The sequence below is a fragment of the Sinocyclocheilus rhinocerous genome, unplaced genomic scaffold, assembly GCF_001515625.1.
Source record: "Sinocyclocheilus rhinocerous isolate Xijiao unplaced genomic scaffold, SAMN03320098_v1.1 scaffold196, whole genome shotgun sequence".
Lineage (NCBI taxonomy): Eukaryota > Metazoa > Chordata > Actinopteri > Cypriniformes > Cyprinidae > Sinocyclocheilus > Sinocyclocheilus rhinocerous.
Genome location: NW_015633546.1, coordinates 1,035,155 through 1,059,078, shown reverse-complemented (window position 1 = coordinate 1,059,078; position 23,924 = coordinate 1,035,155). Strand labels below are relative to the sequence as shown.

Below are 23,924 nucleotides of genomic sequence, written 5' to 3'. Positions count from 1 at the left end.
CATGGCCCTCTCACAATATATTGCTTTACAGATCGATCACTCTTGCCGCTCAGAAATGTTCACGTAATCATGCTGCACGTATCAGAAGTTCCGTTAGCGCTCACACTCACTGATCTATATATAACTGAACCGCGCTCTGGCCCACCTCTTCCAACCGAGCCAGGGACGGCTAAACAAACACGGAGCGATCACACTAATCAAACGAACCGGGCTTTGGGGTCAAACGTGCTCAGGCACGGTTCAAAACCCCTAGTGCGAGTACACCATTATTCTCTCGCATCCCACACACACGAGTCTCTACCTGCCCGCACCCACACTCGCCCATCAAGCGTTCCCATCCCGCGCCGCACACTGTTGCGTTGGGTCCCGCGATAGTGCAGGTCTCTACTCGGAAGGTGCCTGTTATAATGTTATGATCAAGGCTCTGGACTCTGAGCATAACTTGTTTTTCTATAACAAACTATAAAATATTTTCTATAAAACGTTAATTTAAATATTTAATTTGATTACATTAATGTTTTAAGTTGAGATTTGCAAAAAATATTTTAACTGCTACTATGTAAAAAGAATACTGCAAACCAAATGTTATTGCACTTTTGTTCATATAGCAGTACTTTTAAATGAAAAAGTGCACACTACTTTTGAATGCATTATTGAATTTTGTGCATAACAATGCGATTAATCGCGATTAAACATTTTAATCATTGCCCAGCACTAATATATATAAAAAATTCTTTTTTTTTCTTGTTTGAATTTATTTTTATTTCAGTTTTAGCAAGTTTAATACTTCATCTTTGAGATCTACAAACATTGCCTTGGTAACTGAAATAAAAGACATTTTTAAGTTGAAGTTTTTCATCTAATATTTATATTTTATTTTATTCCAGCATCATTTCAATGAATAAAAATTTTTTTTTGTTTTAGCTAACAATAATAGTTTTAGTTAATAACAACACTGGATAAACGACACAGGGAATAAAGCAACAGTTTTGACTGACACAAATAGACTTGTACAAGACGCACTTGACAGACTTGCCACCTCAATATCACAAGACACTGTTCACAAAAGCCATAGATAGGGAGAGAATGCAGAAAAAAGAAGATAAGAGGAGGAATTAGACAGACGAGGAGAGACAGAGTGACAAAAGGCAAAAGAAAGAAAGGCAGGAAGTCCACAAAACCTCCAGGAAGTCCTCTGGCCAGAGGAGAACTGCCCCCCCCGACTGAGCCTGGTTTCTCCCAAGGTTTTTTTCTCCATTCTGTCACCGATGGAGTTTTGGTTCCTTGCCTTGGTCTCCTCTGGCTTGTTTTTTTGAGGACACTTAATTTCCAGCAATATCGTCGACTTGATTGCACAGATACTATTTGAACTGAACTGAGCTGGATGATGAACTGACTTTAACTGAAAATTGAGTGTTTACTGTTGTCCTTTTGCATTGACACTATTTTCCTATTTACTACCTGCCCGCACCCACACTCGCCCATCAAGCGTTCCCATCCCGCGCCGCACACTGTTGCGTTGGGTCCCGCGATAGTGCAGGTCTCTACTCGGAAGGTGCCTGTTATAATGTTATGATCAAGGCTCTGGACTCTGAGCATAACTTGTTTTTCTATAACAAACTATAAAATATTTTCTATAAAACGTTAATTTAAATATTTAATTTGATTACATTAATGTTTTAAGTTGAGATTTGCAAAAAATATTTTAACTGCTACTATGTAAAAAGAATACTGCAAACCAAATGTTATTGCACTTTTGTTCATATAGCAGTACTTTTAAATGAAAAAGTGCACACTACTTTTGAATGCATTATTGAATTTTGTGCATAACAATGCGATTAATCGCGATTAAACATTTTAATCATTGCCCAGCACTAATATATATAAAAAATTCTTTTTTTTTCTTGTTTGAATTTATTTTTATTTCAGTTTTAGCAAGTTTAATACTTCATCTTTGAGATCTACAAACATTGCCTTGGTAACTGAAATAAAAGACATTTTTAAGTTGAAGTTTTTCATCTAATATTTATATTTTATTTTATTCCAGCATCATTTCAATGAATAAAAATTTTTTTTTGTTTTAGCTAACAATAATAGTTTTAGTTAATAACAACACTGGATAAACGACACAGGGAATAAAGCAACAGTTTTGACTGACACAAATAGACTTGTACAAGACGCACTTGACAGACTTGCCACCTCAATATCACAAGACACTGTTCACAAAAGCCATAGATAGGGAGAGAATGCAGAAAAAAGAAGATAAGAGGAGGAATTAGACAGACGAGGAGAGACAGAGTGACAAAAGGCAAAAGAAAGAAAGGCAGGAAGTCCACAAAACCTCCAGGAAGTCCTCTGGCCAGAGGAGAACTGCCCCCCCCGACTGAGCCTGGTTTCTCCCAAGGTTTTTTTCTCCATTCTGTCACCGATGGAGTTTTGGTTCCTTGCCGCTGTCACGCTTATTTGGGGATACTTAATATCCAGCGATATCGTCGACTTGATTGCACAGATACTATTTGAACTGAACTGAGCTGGATGATGAACTGACTTTAACTGAAAATTGAGTGTTTACTGTTGTCCTTTTGCATTGACACTATTTTCCTATTTAATGCTGTAAAGTTGCTTTGACACAATCTGTATTGTTAAAAGCACTATATAAGTAAAGGTGACTTGACTTGACAAGACAAGATAAAGCGTGGTAATCCCATCTGAGACTGTAGTCTGGGAGTGAATTACTGGATGGCTGGACAGATAAACAGCACAAGGATTCATGTCTCACATTGTAAAATCACCAAAGCATGTCTCTCCTTCCTTTTCCCTTCTTTCTTCTCCTTTCCAGCTAGTTTTATAATCAATTACGACTGTTGTAGAAACCAGGCTGAGTGTGTATCCAAGCATACAGAGTCTCTCAACTGTACAGTGAGTCTCCCTGTGGGCTAACAAACACACACAGAGTCACAAACTAAACAAAAGGCAAAGACTAATAAACAACCACAATGCAGATCAAATCATGCACTTGAAAAAATGGAGATTAGAACCCGCATATATGTTTCCAGTCTCTCTCTCTCATAAACACACACACACACACACAAACCACATGCAAATCACACTGTAATGCCCAACGGACAGACATTAAAAAAGGAAGGAACGATGGATAGCAGGAGGAGAGATGGATGGAGGTATGAGGAAGAGAGAGATGCACCATCTGTCAGTGTGTAGTAAATCAGGTCAGGCTGGAGTGTGTGAGACAACACACACCACACAAATACACACACACACATACACACCCACCCACCGTTTACAAATACACAAGAGAAACTTCTTACGTTAACCACTCAACGTCTACTGAGCCACAGCAGAAAAATTCTTCACATATCTTAGAAGATATTTAATTAAATATATAATACAGATATATCCAACGCACAGTGGGTATGACGATCTATCTAGGCAAAACCAACTCGCCAGGACACACACTATGATATTACTTACACTCAGGAGAGAGCCCTCCTCCTCTCTGCTGGCATAGAGATTCACTCCTCAGTTAAGAATCCAGCCAGAGCCGAACGAAAGAACGGGAGCGTGCGAGAGAGCGAGCGAGCTTGTCTATGAGCTCACCCTCATAAAAAAAGAAGAGGTCACTTGTGTCGGTTCTCTGCTCTGGTCTATACTCAGAGAAAATGAATGAGCTTACAGAGAAAGAAGAGAGGTAAAATAACTAGGAGGGGGAGAGAGCAGCCAATAAGATAGGTGGGAAAATAAGAGCAAGGAGAGAGAGAGAGAGAGAGAATACCAGGGAAACCGTCACCAATTAATCACTGATGCTTTGCTCAAAGAATAGACTTCAGCACCATGGACAGAGGAATGGAGAGCGATAATGAGAATGCAGAGTGAAATATGAAGGGCTAAACGAGAATGTGTTGTCCACATGTCAGGCATGTTGTGGTGGGTGTGAAATGATGACAGGGACGCGAGACGCTCCTTTCTTGCCTTGTGATGTGCCCGCTGAGGAATGCTGGGTAATGAGTGTACATACCAGAACTGATCATTCAGCTCCACTCTCCCTAAAGTGTGACAGACAGAAAGCTGAAAAACCACATGCATGTCTGCATACCTTCATTAGACTCTAAACAAGCCCAATATCACGCTGTTAAACAGTTCATACTGGAAACAGAAGGCGAGCACAAGGAAGAAACAAAAACAGAGGGTGACTAAAAACAGAAGTGAATAAAAGGCCAATAAGCATTTTGTCACAACGCTAATGTGAGAACTAACTAATGTAACCAGTTTACCATAACAAATCCAAACAAAGTGTGCCCAAAAGTATTAGCGAAAATAACCCTTAGAACTTCATTTTCTCACATTTTCTGACCGTGCAAAACTCACCACAATGCCAGGGTTTTGCTATGTGGTGTACCGAGTGGTTTTGAATCTTGTCTACTGACATTTGTTATGACATCCACTTTGAATACAATACTTGTGAAAACTTTTTTTTAAAGGGATAGTTCACCCAAAAATGAAAATTCTGTCATTAATTACTCATGTCGTTCCAAACCTGTAAGACCTTCGTTCATCTTCGTAACACAAATTAAGATATTTTTGATGAAATCCGAGAGCTTTCTGACCCTCCATAGACAGCAACGGAACTACCACATTCAAGGCCCAGAAAGGTAGTAAGAACATTGTTAAAATAGTCCATGTGACATCAGTGGTTCATTCCTCTGCTTGTAAACAGGCCGCAGTGGTTCTACGTCAGAATGCCGGCTCCTGCGTCAGCAGCCCCACACGCATGCATCGTGGTACTCTCATAAACAAGTGTCAAAGACTGACACAGAAGGGAAGAAATTGTTGAATAAAGTCATTATTTTTGTTTTCTTTGAGCACAAAAAGTATTCTCATAGCTTCATAAAATTACGGTTGAACCACTGATGGCACTATTTTAAAGATGTCCTTACTACCTTTCTGTGCCTTGAATGTGATAATTGTGTTGCTGTCTATGCAGGGTCAGAAAACTCTCGGATTTCATCAAAAATATCTTAATTTGTGTTCCGAAGATGAGCAAAGGTCTTACGGTACACATTCACACGGGGCGTCTGTGTCAACACCTCTTTAACTCACTTTGAATGGAGTGACGTCAAGCGTTGCCGAACTGAATTGTGGGTCCGTTGTGTCGCGTCACTGGCATTGCTCGCGGTAGAAGTTGAAAACTTTTCAACTTTAAGCGCCAACGCAGGCGTCAGCCAATCAGATCTCCTTATGCAAATACCCTAGTACAGACGCTAGCCAATCTCGTTCATGCAACACCAGAAAAGTAATGTGATTGGCTGTTGTCACTATGACGGTCGCGTCAGCACCAAGCTTCAGACATGCCCTCCGTCAAGCGTTGATGCTGACGCCCCGTGTGAATGTAGCGTTACGGGTTTGGAACGAAGTGAGGGTGAGTAATTAGTGACACAATTTTAATTTTTGGGTCAACTATCCCTTTAAAAAAAAGTTATCACAAGTATTGTGTTCAAAGTGGATGTCATAGCAAATGTCAGCAGACAGTCAAGATTTGAAAGTCAAAAACAAAAAAAACAAGTCTTTATTTCTGTGGTAGGTTGCCATATGTAGTCCGTCTCTGTGGTTGCAAAATGCTTAGACTATTCAACTATGTCATCTAATAACTTCAGTTATATAGAAACAGAGATTGGTCTAATTTAAATCTGAAAAGTAAGTGCAATTTCCTCTTGAATAACTGCTAATTGATCAGACAAGTTCTCAAGACACAGTCATAACAATGTTTTTGATAAAGTTTTTGCAACTGGCCCTGGTCTCTAGTTAAGAGAAAAATGCAAAAGAAAATGTTTTAGAAAAATGTTTTATAGAAGTTGTGTGCATGAATAACCAATAATAGGGATGCTGTCCACTAAAGACCCACTAACTAAAATATATAATACAGGAATGGGCAATTCTAGTCCTAAAAGGATTTTTCAAGTGTGTTTGATTAGGGATAAAGCTAAATTCTCCAGAGCAGTGGCTCTCCAGGACCAGAATTGCTTCTCCCTGGTCCAACAGCTATTGTGGTCATAGTATTGTGGTCAGGTATGGCCTGCCACCTGCTGGCTTTTTTATGATATAACACTATAAACCACATGTTTACATGAAGCAGGTGACAAACAGGTTTAGTTGGTGATGACTTATTAATCTGGCAGATGCTTGTATCCGAAGACACCTACAAATCCTTCAAGCTACACATTTATCATGTGTTCTCCAGGGATTAAATGCCATCACCTTGGCATTGGCGAATCTGTATTTCAGTCTATGCAGGATCTCAGTGCAGGATCACATCACCATGACACCCACTCCCACCATCCTGACAACCAGACACTGGAGCACAGGGATCAGCCGCTGTCAGAGTGACTCAGAGTATGTGTGAAAACAAACAGAGTGAGGTGGGTCTTCTGGGATTCTGAGGCAGAGACCGAGAGAGACAGACAGGTGGGGATGCAGATAAAAATACTGGTGCAAAAATAGACACTGTTCTGAGCGGGGCTTTTAGAGCTCATGGTGTTGATCTAGAAGCTTGAGATCAATGATCTGAGTCTGACCCACTTCTCTGTGTCTCTCACTTCCTTCAGGAGATCACACTCTGACATCATCAGATTTCAGCACAGCTCAGGCTGACAAAGGCAACCGCATTTTCCACTGAAAACCTTGTCTAGACCAAATCATGCTAAATAATCAGCAATCTTATTATTTTAATCTTAACCTTGATTTTCACATGAGCAGTTTAAAGGGTCATCAATATTTCTCATCTGTTTTAATAAAAGAAAAAGAGTAATTATATTATATTATATTAATACTAACAAAAACATGTATCATGGTTTCCACAAAAATATTAAGCAGCACAGCTGTTTTCAACATTAAGAAATGTTATCAGCATACTAGAAAGATTTCTGAATGATCATGTGACACTGAAGACTGGCGTAATGGCTGCTGAAAATTCAGCTTTACATTCACAGGAGTAAATTACATTTTATTCCTATATTAATTTAAATATATTAAAATGAAAAATTTCACAACATTACTGTTTATTTTTTTTAAATTTCTGATCAAATAAATTTCAGACCCCAAACTTCTGAACGGTAGTATATGTACTGTATATACACATTAATTTTGTATTATGGAATTATGCTAGCTATATGATCTATATGTGATCTTTAATGTAAGCCATCATATTTTGTCGTAGTTCTTTTCTTTTTTCCTTTTTATTTATCTATATAGCACATTTAATGCAACCACTGATTGCCCAAAGTGCTTCACTGTCACTAACACGCATGCATAAATAACATACAACCACAGAATAAAAAAAGAAATACAGAGAGCAACACACAGAGTCATTGACAAGGTAAACAATCAAAAACACCCCATCATAAAGATGCCCAAAAAAATCTTTAAAAGATCTGCTTTTAACCTTACATTTTGGCAGTGACTTTATTGACCTTACAGAAAAAGAGAGATCATCCCAAAGTTTGGGCTCTGTCACCCTTTTGTTTGTATTTAGTTCTTACAACACAGAAAAGTTAGAGGAAGCTGGGGAGTTGTGTGATTTTACTGGCGTTTAGTATTTAATGTTCTGAACATGATTCATTACAGACCATTTATACATGGCACACAGACAAAGGGATTGAATCATTTTAGTTTGAGAGAGTTCAGGTGCACTGACCACAAACACACACAACATCATCAGCGTTCTGTCTGCCATTCAACACTACAGAGGAATGAATCGGTCATTTATACTGACACACATACCGCTCGCATAGACAGAATACACAGAATGTGACAGCTCTGCAAAAATAGAAAGCTTGGGTTTGTTTGTATGTGAGAGGAAAGAGTGGGCAGCATCTGGAATGGAATGAAGAGAGGGGGCTGGAGCACAGCCAGGGTTTCATATGGATGAGAGTCTGACATACAAGAGAGATTAGAGAGAGAGATAAAAAAAGAGCTCTGTTGTCACGTGAGTGCTGGCTAGGTTCTCATGAGAACTGAAATGTGCCAAAATAAACACACCTGCCCCCTTGTGGTGAAACTTTTAAAAGCAGAAAAATTTTTTTCCCCACTTTATCCCCCTTATATGATGATGAATACTAATTTGAGCAATATATCTTTGTGTAAAAAATTCTTCAAAATCTGAAAAATAAAATAAAAAAATTATTCAAACATAAAATATGAATTATAAAATATTTGTAGTTTTTTTTTTACTCTGTCAGTTATAATTTTTCATTTAAACAAGCCAAGTACAATGGCACATACAACCCATGAATAACCGAATGAAAAGTTACACATTTTCTACACTCATTCGTGTTCATAAAATACAGCAAAACATTCTTTCAGTGTTAAAGTACATGTACGGTTAACGTCTGGAGCTCTGAGTACATAAAACACAAGTTCTACCCAAAATCAGAAGACATCTGCTTCAGGAGCTCACAGAGCAATGACAGCTGTGTGTGTCACAGGAGATGAGCGCTTCAGGTCTCAAATATAGGACAGCGCTGTAACATGGCGAACGTGCTGACCCACTCTGACCCTGAGTACTGCCAAAGAACTAACAGACAACACACTGAGTGATTCATACAGCTTTGTATGATAACATTTACAGCTTGACCCAAGAGTTTAATTTAAGTATTGGGAAGCCCTTGAAGGATCCTTAGATCCTCACGTGCAAATTGTGTGTGTTGGGTTTTTATTTTTATGTTTTTTCTTATTCATTTATAATCATTTATTCACATAATCATTTTATAATCATTAGTCATTCATATGATTAATTATTTTATTATTATTATAATTTGATTATTTTTATTATTTATCATTATATTAAGTATTTTTATTGTTTATTAATTTATTATATTTCTGTATATTATATTTCTTATTTATTTTCCCTAGCTTATGCATTTTCATTGTTGTTCAATCTCATGCTTGTGGGGTTTCATGAACTGTTTTGTCTGTATGAATAGAGATAGATATGAGGGAATGTTTATGGAAACCCAATGTTTATGGGATGTTGCTGTGAAGCAGTTTTGGTATAACAGTAGGGTATTAACAGCACTGCTGACTAGTTGTTCTGTTACTGGACAAACTGATATTTTCTGACGGGATCTGGCGTCTGGGGATGGATCCTAATTATTACCTGGCGTGGAGACCAGATCTAACACCCTGGAATGAGATTTTTAATTAAAAGGAAATGACCATGTATCTTTAAACACATGCAGCAACAGCTTTGACCAAATAGTGCCTTGTCTTTCAAGAAAAAAAAGAGAGAGCTGCAAAATAGCAGGCACTGGCTATATTTACATTGACTGCAATAATATGAACAAGACCTAATATTCTCAAAATTATTAAATATAATTATTGCCATTTGCATTTGAGGTTGTTGATTAATGAATGTTGTCTTCACATTGTATATATCCAACTCTCAGTTCTAAAGTAGTAAATAGCTGGAGTCTTGCAGTCCATGTAAACATGTCCTCTAGAGGTCCTAAAGTTTGAATAGCACTGTTACATAAACATAAGCAATAAAATCATGCTCCATGCAGTCCTGAAACCCAGAGGTACCATCTCATCTAGCCTGGTTCAGCATTCAGTCAATGAGAAGCATGAACAGATCTACAGTATGTAGTGTTTCAAGCCAAAGGCTAATACCAACCATTCGACAGCTCACTGTTCAGGTCAAAGACATCTTTAGTGGAAAGAGAGATTTGACCTATCTGAAGCAATGCAGTGACCCACAGCAGTTACCGCAAACTAAACAATCCAAAAAAAACAACATCTTTGAGCCAGTCCAGTCCGAATGCAATCATCCCAGGGCTCAACAAAAAGGACTGCCTGAAAAGTGTGAGATAGTCTCAAGTCTTAATTTAAAATTCTATTCACATTTCAATATTTGGTTTTCTATGATATATTGAACATTGTTGTTCAATTCTGATAATTTAAATGCATTATCAGGGTAATGTTAGCCAGCTGGCTGACGTGGATGACGCTTTGTCATGTCTTTTTTCCCCCGGAATTTAGAATGGGCTGAAAATGATAAATCATCATATGTCATTGTTTTTTCAGACAAAGTGCATCCATGAATTCATACATTATATCTGGTTAATTACCAGTTCTTATTACTTAATTCCATTACATTTATTCATTAGTTTTGTTTTTTAAAGTGGTCATGAACTGCCTTTGTTTTTTATTTTGTACTGTTTTCTGAGGTCCACTTATAATGTTATCAAGATTTTTACATCAAAAAACATCATAATTCAGAAGCAATAGGCTATTTTCTGTCCTGTTTTGACCCCCCTCATCAGAACGCTCTGTTTGAATAGGCGAGGCGGACTGTAGACTTAAATGCCCACTGCCAGTGTTGGGTGTAATTAGTTACTAAGTAATAAGTTACTGTAATGTAATTGCTTTTCCCTTGAAAAAGTAAAGTAAGGGATTACTCTTATTTTTTTCTGTAATTTAATTACAGTTACTTCTTATGTAATTGAACTTAATACTGTGTATAGACTGTAGAACATTTATATACAATGCAATAGGGGATTTAAAGTCGGCATGAAATCAAAATTGAAAATTCTTATTTTTTAATGGAATACTGTAGTGTTTATAATAAATAATTTATCCGTGCACTTCATTATTTTATTTTTTATTCATGTGCCCTCGTAATCTTTAATCAAAAACGTTAACCTCCCCTCCCCCTCAAAGCGACTCATCTTCTCTTCCGGTCACGTCATTCAGGCAGTCTCTCTCTCTCTCTCTCTCTCTCTCTCGCGCACGCATGCTGTTAGGCATGTTTTGTGCCGTTGATCATCCTCGTCGTCGTCTTCCTCAATAAATTAAAAATGTCTTCATGCTAGGGTGTCGGCGGTGAATCCAGTGGAGAGAAATCCCCCCACAACTAACTGCAAACTGGCATTCAGATCTGCCTCCATTTTGTTAGCAACGCCAACTTCCAATGATCCAATCAATTCCCGAAGGATGAAATCAAGCCCCGCCCTCTCATTTCAGATGCTGTTTCACTAGGAATTATACATCACAGTAGGGATAAAAAGACAATAGTATTCCGTTTCATGCCGACTTTAACATCAAAATTTGAAGTCCAACCTTAAAATGCATGCTTTTTATGTACCCTTCTAACTTTAAATACTTTGGTGAGTTAATAAGAACATTGGTAACACTTAAGTGTCCAATTCTCAATATTAACTAGTTGGTTATTAGCATGAATATTACTGGGATATTTGCTGTTTATTATTACTTTAAAAAAAAAACACATATTAATGTCTTGTTCTGCAAGACCTTATTCTAAATCCTTAATCCTACCCCATTCTTAAACTTAACAACTACTTTACTAAGTATTAATACGCAGTAAGTAGGAGTATATTGAGGCAAAAGTCATAGTTAACAGTTAGTTAATAGTGAGAATTGGACTCTAATCTAACGTGTGACCAGAATAATTTATGTAGTTATCTATTATTTATTTGAAAGAATTAAAAGAACTGTTTCATGTCTATCCTTATATCATTAACTTGTCAAGGTTGATATAGGATTTAGAAAGTAATTAGTAATAATTAATTAAATACTTTTTGGAGAGAGTAATTTGTACAGTAATCTAATTACACGTTTGAAGATGTAATTAGTAACTAGTAATTAATTACTTTTTTAGAGTAACTTACCCAACACTGCCCACTGCTATGATTGGCTAACAGTTGTGTAAGATTGACAGTCTACATCCTTCACAGATGGACACGGCTGTGATTTAGGTTAAAAACACATTATTACTCAGTAAATATCAAACAATCTGTAATAACAGACAAAGCAATAGTGACCACGTAATAAAAACAGTTACTCAAACTTGTGTAGTGCGACATTGCTGTCGGATCCAATATAGTCAGCAAATCGTCTTTTAGTTTCAATCTTTCTGAAAATCCTGCATGGAATTGTGCCTTGTTTGTAAACGAATCCGCGGTAAAATGAAGTGAACAAAGGACCAAGTTCTTACTGACATTAATTAAGAATTAAGTTCATCAAAAAAAGTTAATCAATTGATTGCTGTGTAGACCTGAGTTTGCCTCTCTCATTATTTACACTACATGTGTGAATCAGTGGGCGGGGCTAAACAGGCAGTGATGTATAAGCGGGTGTTGATCTTCTGCGGAGACCGTGTTTAGCTACACTATTACGACATACAGTCACATATTCCACAACCAGGGGCCGGATTCATGAAACATTCTTAAGAAAAAATTTCTTCTTAACTGCCATTTTCTTCTTATTTTTTAACTTAAGAAAAAAGTTAAGAATATTTTGTATTCCCAAAAATTCATCTTAAGAATATTCTTATCTTTTTTCTTAAGATTGTTCTTAAGACAAAACTTGAGAAGAATTCAAATTCTTGAAAAGAATCTTCTTAAAAATCATCGTAAATAACTTCTTAAATTTAGGACAGCCCCAGACTTGTCTTAAATCCCAAACAGTAAGAATAATTGAATTAATTTATTGGGTTATTTCAAATAAATTGTTATATTTAAGCATTACAACAACACTAGCTACATATAATACATAGTAGGACTATTAATAGGGATGTGCATGAGTTTTCTGAAGTGACAGCGATAACTGATAATGTAAACAATGATCGGTCATGATTAGCCTGTGTGACGCTACTTTTTGCTGACTTCAAAACTCAGTAGCAACTCTAAAATGAGTAAGATAGGGAGCTTTAATTGAACGCTTTTAATTTTATCTTATAAATATGACATAATCTTTGGCAGTATTCAGCGCACATGAATGTGCAGGACGCGTTTGCTGTAGCAGCGCGGACACACATACCGGAAGCGTTCACTCAGATGAGAGCGCAAAAACACCACAAAAATGAATGAAACATATCGCTGCAGCTTGAGACAGGCTATTTTAAAAATAACTGTTCAAAAACACGGCGCATTAAAAACGTGAAGATGAGTGCCAGTCAAACTCGCGACGAAAATAATGTGCATGCTTATTAAGATTATTAGGGTAATCTGCAGGAAGCGCATAAAGAGTTTATCAGTGCGTCATGTATTCACTCAGATAACGACTGTTATTTTCTTCTTAAAGGGGTCATAGGATGCCCATTTTCCACAAGTTGATATGATTCTTTAGGGTCTTAATGAAAAGTCTGTAACATAGTTTGGTTAAAATTTCTCGAACTTATTAAGAATTTTTCAAGAATTGCACTTAAGAACATTCTTACGAACTTCATGGAATTGATCTTAAGAAGATTTTCGTGAATCCGGCCCCTGTTTTTTTGGCAGACTGGTTTCAATATAAACTGTTTTTAGACTAATGAGAAAGTTATCAGTTCTGAAACTTACAGGATGTTTTTACTAATACAATGACTTTTCAATGATATGTGAAAAGATCAATGGAATTTTGATTCCTCAGTTCATGACCCTTACAAAACCTTAATTTTGTTTTTAGTTAGTTAATTAAAAACATTTTTTAAATAAAAACAGACCTTTTTATGGTGCGGCCAGTGAAAATCCAATGACATGGCCAGTGCAAATTTAATCTCCTGACTGGACCAGAATAAGAAAATTCTTATTGCTGAGCCCTGCAATTTTCTGCAAACACTCTGAACTACACACCAACCCTGCAAACATGATGCAAAGCCTCTGTAAGAAGCCCAGTCACCTTACCAGACTGATAACAGTGTGTTAGCGGGGCTGTGGGGCCATTGTCTAAAAGCACAGACATTTTCCATTCAAAACCTTTATGCAGCAACTCAATTAACACAATTAGTTCTAAGCAGAGAGAAAACATGGATCCAGACGAACATTTCTATACTGTTTCAATTAAAAAAGTAACACTTTCAACCATATGATTAGATGCCATCTTGCTAAAAAGGCAGATGAGTGTCCTCATTTGCTATAAAAGCAACTTTAAAGTGACCTATTGTTGCCAGGAAACTTCAGATAAATGTTTGTTAAAGACTGATGTGATGTGTCGAATATAGTAGAATCATTGTCCCAGTTTATTATATGGACAATCAATTTACAAGCCCAAATAAAATGCTGGCAAATCAGTGTGGCAATGATCAATTTCAGCTTAAAAGCACAAACTAAAAAAAAAATATCTATGTTCACCAGAATTTTCCCGCTCTTACCGGACTGATCGTTCATCATTCTGATGGCTTTGGCCTTGGCCAGCTCCAGTGCTGTGACCCATCTCTGCCTCTCCACCTCTGTGCTGGCTTTCAGATGGTACGTGCGCCCCCCACTGCTCAGAACAATATTGCAGGCGTCTTCGGTGTCGATGTGCGCCGTGGCCAGGTTGATGGTGCCGCGGCACGTATGGGCCATCTCTGCTTGTGTCCTATCAGGAGCGACGAAGACAGGAGCAACCAAAACATGGAGTGCAGGAAATGAGAGGGAGGTGTTAGTACATGATGACAAAAAGACACCAAGATAAATTTTTTTTTTTTTTAAATCACAGAAAGACAGACACAGTGAACAATGAGAAGAAGAAGAGAGAGAAAAAGAAAGTGATTAATAATATTGTTAAATCATTAATTAAAATGTCCAGTTTGTCAAATGTTGAAGAGAGGTACCACAATGCATAACTTTCTGTTATGATGTAACTTGCAGGATAGCTGTACTGTGAATGAAATCATACGTAGAGTGAATAATGCATCAGTCGTATGTAAGAGAGAAAAACACTGAGCACCTGTAAGCGGCACATTACTACACACAGCTGCATACTGAGTGGGCAGAGAATAGAAGTTAACATGGCTATTGTGTGTCAGCTGGCCAAACAACAACACTCAAACAAACCAGCCAGTGTCACAGCCAGAAAGAGAGGGAACAGAGCGTGATGTAAACCCTGACAGAGAGATCAGGAAGAGAACTTACAGTACCCACTATCAAACAGCAAAGAAACTACTGAGGCCTACACTAGTGAAAAAGTAATACATTTAAAATAACTTTATTTCATACTAAGTAGTTCAAATCTATTAACATATTTACTGACATATCGCTCAAGACTTATAAAAAATGATAGCTAATTCAACTTTATTTAGAGTACTACTAGTGACAAACTTAGTTGTTCCAATTTAGCAGACTTTAAGTATACCAGTTTCGTATGCTAAAAGTACAACTGCAGGGTATTTTTTTATTAAGCACATACACATGCAAATGTATTTGTAGTATATTCACCATGAAATAAATGTATTTCAAATACATTTTAGTATATTTATTTTTCACTAGGGTATCCTGAAGACAGATAGACAGATAGATAGATAGATAGATAGATGAGGGTGGCTGGTTGTTTAGTGTGTGAAATATTTCAGGTCTGAAAGAATTGCAGAGCCTCTTGGTAGTCTGTCAGGCCATTCTAAGGAGCTCTAATTTAACCAAGCCTTGAGTAGAGGCCTAACAAAAGCCTAAATCCTCACAAAACACAGCCCAAGAAAAACAGAGACAGGGAATAAAGACAGATTCCTCACTCAGCTGCTTATGAAACACTGATTCAAATGCTGTCACGCCACTGAGGCTTTGCTGACTCAGAAAGAGAAAATGAAAAAGAGGTTCAGTGAAAGTGTAAAAGTGAATGCAGTAAAAGGCATGAAGGGGCAGAGAGGAGGAGCCGAAAAGTGGGGAGACACACAGAGAGCCAGAACCCTGTCTCTGTGTTACTGCTCTGGTTACCCAGTATCTGTTGCACATCTCTAATGGAATGTCAAAGCTCTGACCTTTCAGAGAAACTGTGAGACGCATTCCACTCATTCAGAGCCGGTCAGACATCTCTGACACAGATATACACTGTCCTTGTGGAAATTAATTTGTCTATTTAATGTGAAACGCATGTTATATGGCTAGATACCAATAAAATGTCAAAAAATGCAAACATTCCTTTCTTCTGAACTGTTCTCATGAGCTGCACGCAAAAGAAAACTTGTGAGGGAAGTTGATCATAGAGACCATTGGTGGCAATGGTTCTACGATCTACTTACTTAGTCTTACAATGCTTTTGGGAAACACAGCCCAGAACAATAAACGTAAGACTAGCTGCGTTTAATTTTCTGTTCAGTCTCTGTTTTCTACAACACCCCTTCATAACGATCTCTATTAGTGACAAACTGATGGATCGCTAACCGACAGACTTCCACTCATTCAGAGCCGGTCAGACATCTCTGACACAGATATACACTGTCCTTGTGGAAATTAATTTGTCTGTATTTAATGTGAAACGCGTGTTATATGGCTAGATACCAATAAAATGTCAAAAAATGCAAACATTCCTTTCTTCTGAACTGTTCTCATGAGCTGCATGCAAAAGAAAACATACAGCACAACCAAGTTAGTCTGATTCACAAACAAATTATTCATATAAACCAGTTATTATAGTGTATCAAAAACATGATCACTATGATTTTTTTTCTCAAACCAAATTCACCCAAAGCCGATTCTAAAGATTTCATTGGTCACGTCAATCAAAGTGCTAATTGCCTACACAACGCTGAAACAAATACTCACCCCTAACCTTAACCTGCATCCTAACCTTAACCTAAGTGTTTGGTAGCACATCCTGATAGATAGCATTACTGTTTGTCATGAGATCCATCTTTCTGAACTTTGAACTGAATCCATAAAATGTAAACCTTTCTTGACAGGTGGCTGCACAAGTTGACCAATGAAATTGGCTGTGAGGTGTGATTTCTGCTTAACTGGTTTGGAAGAAAAGAAAAATAACACATTATCAGTGTAGTCCAGTTGAAGGGCAAATGACTCTATGGAGTGTTTTTTAAGGAATAACTAAAAAAAGACTCACGAGTTACCATTTTAATCAGTCTGATGAATCTATCACTGAATGTGCCTGACTGAATCAGTCAGTGGTTACCGAATTAACATCTGACTCATTTAAACTTATCATTAGTTATCACAAGTTATCATTACTGTCAGTGACATCAATCTTGAAATAAACAAAGTTTTGTGTACGTAAGGTTTGTGAACTTTAAATATGTAGCCTATGATTACTGACTGGTTGTTCATGACTGCAAAAACACAGTTAATGTGTATTGTGTGTTAAATTATTGTCTGTGCATGAAACAATCATTTAAACCAAGTTTAAAAACCACAATTGTACATCTCTGTCATGTTAATTTTAAGGCCTATGCAGTTCATGTTAATACTAATAAATGTTAAGAACATTTCTGTCTACGTTTGCACCCAGCAAGTTGTTTCCATTTTGAATAATCATTTCAGTAAAGCAGCCTACTTTGAAACTGAACAATCTGTGTGAGAAAGGGGATTAAAATAATATACCAGCATAATAGGAAATCTGAATCAGAAAACAAGCGATTCTCTCTTTCCACATACGAGACACTATAGTCTCCCTACTGTTTGTGTGAGTGTTGAAAGTGTAGAGTCCAACATCTGCTGGCTACATTTTTTTCAGGCCTTCTGGGGACTGATGGTCTGACAGTTAAGCAAACCAAGTAATTGGCTGAATCCAAACTCAGGTGACCGAGTCACTAGGGGGAGGGAGAGATACACATTCAGCTCAGAGACCAACCATCAATTACCATATTCACTCCATCACACAAAAGAAAAAAAAAACCTCTAGAGCATAGATTGCATACTCAAACCCTACCAAAGCAAAAGCAGACAGGAGAAAGAAAGAGAAAGTTGGGGGGAGGAGGTGTGGAGGGGTAAAAGCAAAGATCTTAAATTAGCTTCACCCACCCTGCAGGGGACAGACTGGACGCAAATGGCTGTAAGTGGGTCAGAACTGAGAACATGAAGCCAGAGTAAGGAACTACTATGCCGAGCAAAAAGAGAGAGACAGAGATATGTCATTAAAACCAGCAGAGAGAGAGAGAGGTAGGGAAAGAGAGAAGACTAAGAAAAGGGTAAGGGAAAGTGAGGCAATGACAAAAAGAAATATCAGATGAGAGATTTATCCAGAATTTATCCAAAAAGAAAAAATTCATATAAAGCAGAGGGAAAGAAAAAGGGGGTGATATTGATGTAAGAGTCTACGAAATTCACTTACGTATTACCAGATATGCAAGTGAATTTTCAACCATAATTTCAGTTAAATGTATATAATTAAATATAATAATTTTTTTTTTTAAATCAAATTTTGAGTGCCTTCCAGGACATTCGGAGTGGTTTCTTGAGTGTTGATAGGGTGTTCTTGTTGGTTGCATCCTCCATTATTAATTTTAATATACAATACCATTTAAAAGTTTTGTGTCAGGCTGCATTTATTTGATCAAAATACAGTAAAAACTGTAATACTGTGAAATAAATCTTGCAATTTAAAATAACTTTCTTTTTTAATATATTTTAAAATGTCATTTGTTTCTGTTTATTCTTTTTAGCAGCTGTTACTACAGTCTTCAGTGTCACATGATCCTGCAGAAATCATTCTAACACACTGAATTGCTGCTTAAGAAACATTTCTTATTTTATTATCAATATTAAAAACAGCTCAATGTTGAAAACAGTCATTCTGTGATGAATATAAAATTCAAACGAACAGCATTTATTTGAAATACAAATCTTTTGTAACTTTATAAATGTTTTACTGTCACTTTTGATCAATTTGATGCATACTTGCTGAATAATTTTTTTTTTTTATCTTACTGACCATATTCTGAGTGGCCAAAAGAGCAGCAACTCCTTCCTTTCTGTAACTTGGCTTGCTCAGTTGTCATATATGTCACATTAGCACTATCACTTAGGATCATTTAGAAAAGTGAATTATTTTTATTTCTATATTCTGTTATCCCTCTATGTATGTTTTTTTGTTTGTAACTTTTTCCAGTCCTGACACCATTGCAACACACTCCCAATCTCATACAAGCCCCTGGAGACTATCAAGAGAGGGCTTTCTCTGCAGTGCCCATAAATCATGCCTACTACTGCAAAAACCATATTATCACATGCATGAGAAACACACACTCAGCAATGACTGACGATTACTCAAACTGTGAAATTTACTGTATTTAGAGTCCAAAAATAATTATAGGAAGTGTGCAAAGTGTCAGTGAACACATCAGGCAAAGAGTCAGAAAGACATTCCAAAAAACCCTTCTCTCAGTTAACCTCACATATACCCTTGAGGGACACACTCCTCTCGGATCACGTGGCCACATTCTTCCCAGCAGAATGGAACGTTATCACTCATTGCAAAAGAAGGTCAAGCATTGTCTGGGAGCAAATGAGTTAGAGATGCCCTGAAAACAGAACATTTGGCTAATTGTGATAATACTGATTATTATTTAATATGCAATATAATGGGCAATTTGATTACTGTTTAATTTTCATCTCATGGCCTAAGTCAGAATAATAATTTTGTTTTGCCTGTTTTTTAAGTGGGAATGTAATGGAAATTCACCGTCTACATGCATCTTAATGTCTTATTCTGAACAAGTCATCCATGCATTTTATCTTTTTTTTTTCCAAAATGTCATAACTCGATCTTCCAGTGAAACGTCAGACTTCTCCCTGGTGATGTATGCCGGACTCTCTAATTATTTAGTCCACTTAAACCCCGCTGCTTTCTTACAATTGACTACAAGTTTGCATTAGGATCTGCATCTATTCGATCAACAACAGAGTCGATTGAATCCCACCCAATATTTATTCCTTTCTTCCATTTTTACTTGGCTGTATGTCACAATATGGACATTTTTCCTTTTTTGATAATCATTCAAATGTACGTCATGAAAGATATGGAAGAAATTATCTGTTGCTACTTCCGTTACATTGCAAATAAAAAAAAAAAACAACACCTTGCATCTTATTAATGAAATTAAGCATCAAAACAATGTACACAAGAAAATATACCAATAAATACTCGGCTAGAAAAACAATGTACAATTTAAAGGAGAAATCATAATCTACTACTAGATTTTACAGATACTGAAAGTCAGATATAGGCAGGTTCACTGGATTTCCCTCTTTTACTAATAGATTCTTCATGAACTAACTAAAATAGATTACCATTGCAACTGATTGCAATAAGCACATCAGACATTAAAGACGGGTGAAAAGTCTGTTAAGAAATCAAATATGCATAGAAGTAACCAGGCAGAGAGGAAGTGTTTAAGAAGAAAAACACAGGAGGGGAAGATACGTGACTCATCGTCAAGTAGGAGAAGGAGAAGGGGGAGGTGCTGTGACCGAGTGCAATTTACGCAGGCCATTACACTTTTACGTGTTTTAGCGCTGCAGATGACAGGACTGTATGTGTGGTGATGGAGGTGGGGGTTCTATTGCTCTCAGTAAAACTAACACATCAGCAGAACACATCCAAGGCACGTCCTATAGAAAGCCTCTGCATTTCCTTCAGAGTGTAGTGACAACACTACAGGGAGCTGAGTTCTTCAGAAGTGCACACAGAGAAGAGTGATTGATTAATGTGTCTATTAGTAATAATGCACAAGTCTACATAACAGCAAGATCTGTTCGATCCAGCCCAGAGAGATGAAGAGGTGTGCATGTGAGCAGCATCATCTCAACCCAAGGGCCATCGACTTAGTGTGTCAGAAACAGACTCGCTGGACGCACGAATGACTCACATACACGTCAGCTCAGAGATCCTCGCTTAAAGCGATGGAAGGAGAAGTACAGGAAGGCAAGGCAAAACAGATTGAATGCACTGTGATGCACCAGAATTATCTTAATTGGATGGTGATCGTTTCTGCTCAAAATGTGTTCTGAAATAACATTACTGTTTTACTTTGATTAAAGAACAAATATGAATTGGCAGCTGACCCGCTTAAGGAAAAAAGCATGAGCCTTGTTACAAGAGTAGAAAATCTCCTCTGTATTGAGCATATTACAGCAGGGCTTTATCTCCCAGTACTTTCTCTTCCCCCACTCAGATTATTATAACAACCTGCTTCTTCGCTAATTGAACCACAGGAAATGATATGAAGACTAATGACGCACTGAAAAGAAAATCCTTGGCCAAAACCAAAAATTCTGAACATACTGGGGAGAAAACATACACCAAAAATGCAAATAATAAAAGTAGATTTTGTTTGGAATAAAATATGATTAAAAAAACAATAATACTTTTATTCAGCAATGATAATAATAAATTACGTTCTTTTAAACTTTCTGTTCATCAAAGATTTCTGAAAATAAAAATCTATCAGTTTCCACAAAGGCAATAATAATAGTGTTTCATGAGCACTAAATTAGAATGATTTCTGAAGCATCGTGTGGCACTGAAGACTGGAGGAATGGCCGCTGAAAATTCAGCCTTGTCATAAATTACATTTTAAAATGCATCTAAATAGAAAAGTTATTTTACATTGCAATTATGTCACAATATTAAGTTATTACTGTATTTTTAATTAAATAAATGCCCTTGGTGAGCATAGAAGATTTCTTTCAAATCGTACAGGCCCCAATTTTTTTAATGGTAAATTACAAATAGATAAAAATATTGATACAAGGAACAGAAGTATTGATGCAATATTGTGCAAAACACTGTAGAATTGCGCATTATCAATATAAGATTGATTGTATTGGCTAATTGCACAATATTTTAATATAGTTTTTTTTTATATAAAATGACTGCATGGGGATTAATTGTTAGACTGATATCAGCTGAAAACGAGAAAATGCTGATACAGAGGCCACCTAGAGAGTGCGAGTCAGCTGCTCTCTGCATTTAAGCGCTGATGTTGTAATTGTGCATATTTAGCAGCATGAAGCAGATTTGCTTGAAAGATTGGTACAAATCTTTCCATTCACTCGACTCACTCGAATATATTGACCACTAATGGACTAATAAAAATGTAGGCATAAAATATACACTTTAAGTAGGCTACATCTCCTGTATTTGAGCAGTAGTGCTGTGTAGTGCACATGGTCAGGCCAGTAATACAGGTTCACGTCTAAATCACATCCCATGCTATCTCATTCACTATGAGGTCCAGTAAATAAGAGTCCAGAAGTCTCTCTACTACAACTTAAAAGGTTTTCCTTTCTTTTGTGGAACACAAAAGGAAGATATTTTCTTTAAAAAAAATTTTTTTTTTTTTGTCCAAATAAAAATATCTTACTTTGTGTATCACATAAGTCATACAGTCTGCAACAACATGAGGGTGAATAAATGATAACAGAAATTTAGTTTTCAGGTGAACAACACCTTTAACTAGACTTCACCTTAGAACAGTTAGGCCACTTTCCCAATCATACCAAGGAATAATCAAGAAGCCATTCATAATCTAATGACTGTTATCATACATTGGCTCTAAAACATATTCACACATTTACTGTTGCTCTTTCTGGCTCCCCAACAGCGTATTTGGCAGGTTGATTTGGCAGACATTAGCACAGCACGTTATCCAGACACTCCATTGTATTGGCTAAGTGAGCACCATTGCCAGAGCTCTCCGATGACAGCAGATCTAGCTTTACACCACTGCAATCACCTTCCACTATAATAGACTATTAATAGAGGAGAGCAGCAAGAGACATGCTTCTTCTCTTTCACAGTCAGCAGAGTGTTGCTTTCCCTTCAGACTCTCCAGTGCGGGTGGAAACCCTGTGGCCCACTGTGTGAAGTGTCACGGGGTCTGCCCAGTAGAGATACGGATTGATGGGCATTGCTTCAGTGCTCTTACAAGAGCCTTTGCCCTTATTTCAAGGGCCGCTTGACTACAGATGTACTCCATGACGCTATCACGATGACCCTTGTGACCATCTGATAACCATTCGTTCGAGATCACAGTTGGTGCACAATACAGTTCTGATAGCACACAGGCTCTCAAATACACTTCTTGAATGTCTTCAGTATGCCTTGTTGCATTCACGTATTACTAATAAAACATTTGATCTTCAAAATTATACCTACCAGCTAATACCGTATTAGCTGGTAGGTATAATTTTAAAGATCGAATGTTTTAGGATATACCAAAATGCTGCCTTCAAGTGCACCTTGGAAACTCATATCTCTGAGTGAGGCACTTGTTCAATGACATCATGCATTCAAGTCAGAGACATAACGCAGAAGTAGCCTAAACAAAACAAAACTTCTAAATTCAAAAATATGAAAATTATTCCCTTCTGTCACATATTTATATATAGTACACAACATACATTATACATATAATATATGTTATTAACTAAATTAAAGATCAGTGTATGATCTACTACGTTTTAAACTTGTAACTGGCTCAGAACGAATTGCGATATTTCCGACTCCACTTGAAGGGCACATAAAGCAAATAAGCTTACTTGGCGACTATTTTTGCAACATCCCGGGCAGCTATTTTTTCGTAAATATTGTGACCTTCAAGTGGAGTCGAAAATATCATAATTATAAGTTCTGAGCACATGAATGACCAAGCAAAGATGTATTTACGGTTGCAAAACTTGTGACATTGTGAGGGCCGTCCTTTGGGCCCTGCACTTTGAGGGGGCCCCACGGCGAACGGGTTTTCAAGGTTTGCTATACATTTAGTTGTGATACCATGTATAAAGAGTTGATAGAAATGAATTCTGATGTGGTTATTTGGGATTAATGTTCACAATATATATGTCTTGTTTACTTCAGACTAGTTGCATGTTATGTTTTTGACTTGACGATATAGCTAAAAAATGTATCAACGATATAATGTTTCATATCGTTCGGTATCGATAATTATTGACATTTTTTATAACCTTTTTTATAACAAAGCATTAGAAATTTTTTTTTACATTTAACCACTGTATTTTTAAATTAACTCAATTTATTGAGACAAACAACAAATATTTTTTTGTTTTAACAGTCAAAAACAAAATAAAAATTAAACAAATATCTAATTTCTAATGTTTTATATGCAGATTAAATAGGTTAAACTTTTGGCTTGTCTCCCGAGGCCACAGGAGGGCGCAATGAGCAAAATAATGCAGCACATAATGTCA

General features: G+C 36.9%; 1 protein-coding gene across 1 annotated transcript in view; it reads right to left on the bottom strand.

Annotated features, from left to right (window-relative positions):
- osbp2b (oxysterol binding protein 2b) overlaps window positions 1–23,924 on the bottom strand; it is a 74,160-nt gene that overhangs the window by 39,105 nt on the left and 11,131 nt on the right. Inside the window, exons 3-4 of the mRNA XM_016558090.1 lie at window positions 14,159–14,367; window positions 13,692–13,733 (exon numbers count right to left, since the gene is read on the bottom strand). Coding sequence (XP_016413576.1) covers window positions 13,692–13,733; window positions 14,159–14,367 — 251 coding nt within the window. The remainder of the gene's footprint in view (window positions 1–13,691; window positions 13,734–14,158; window positions 14,368–23,924) is intronic.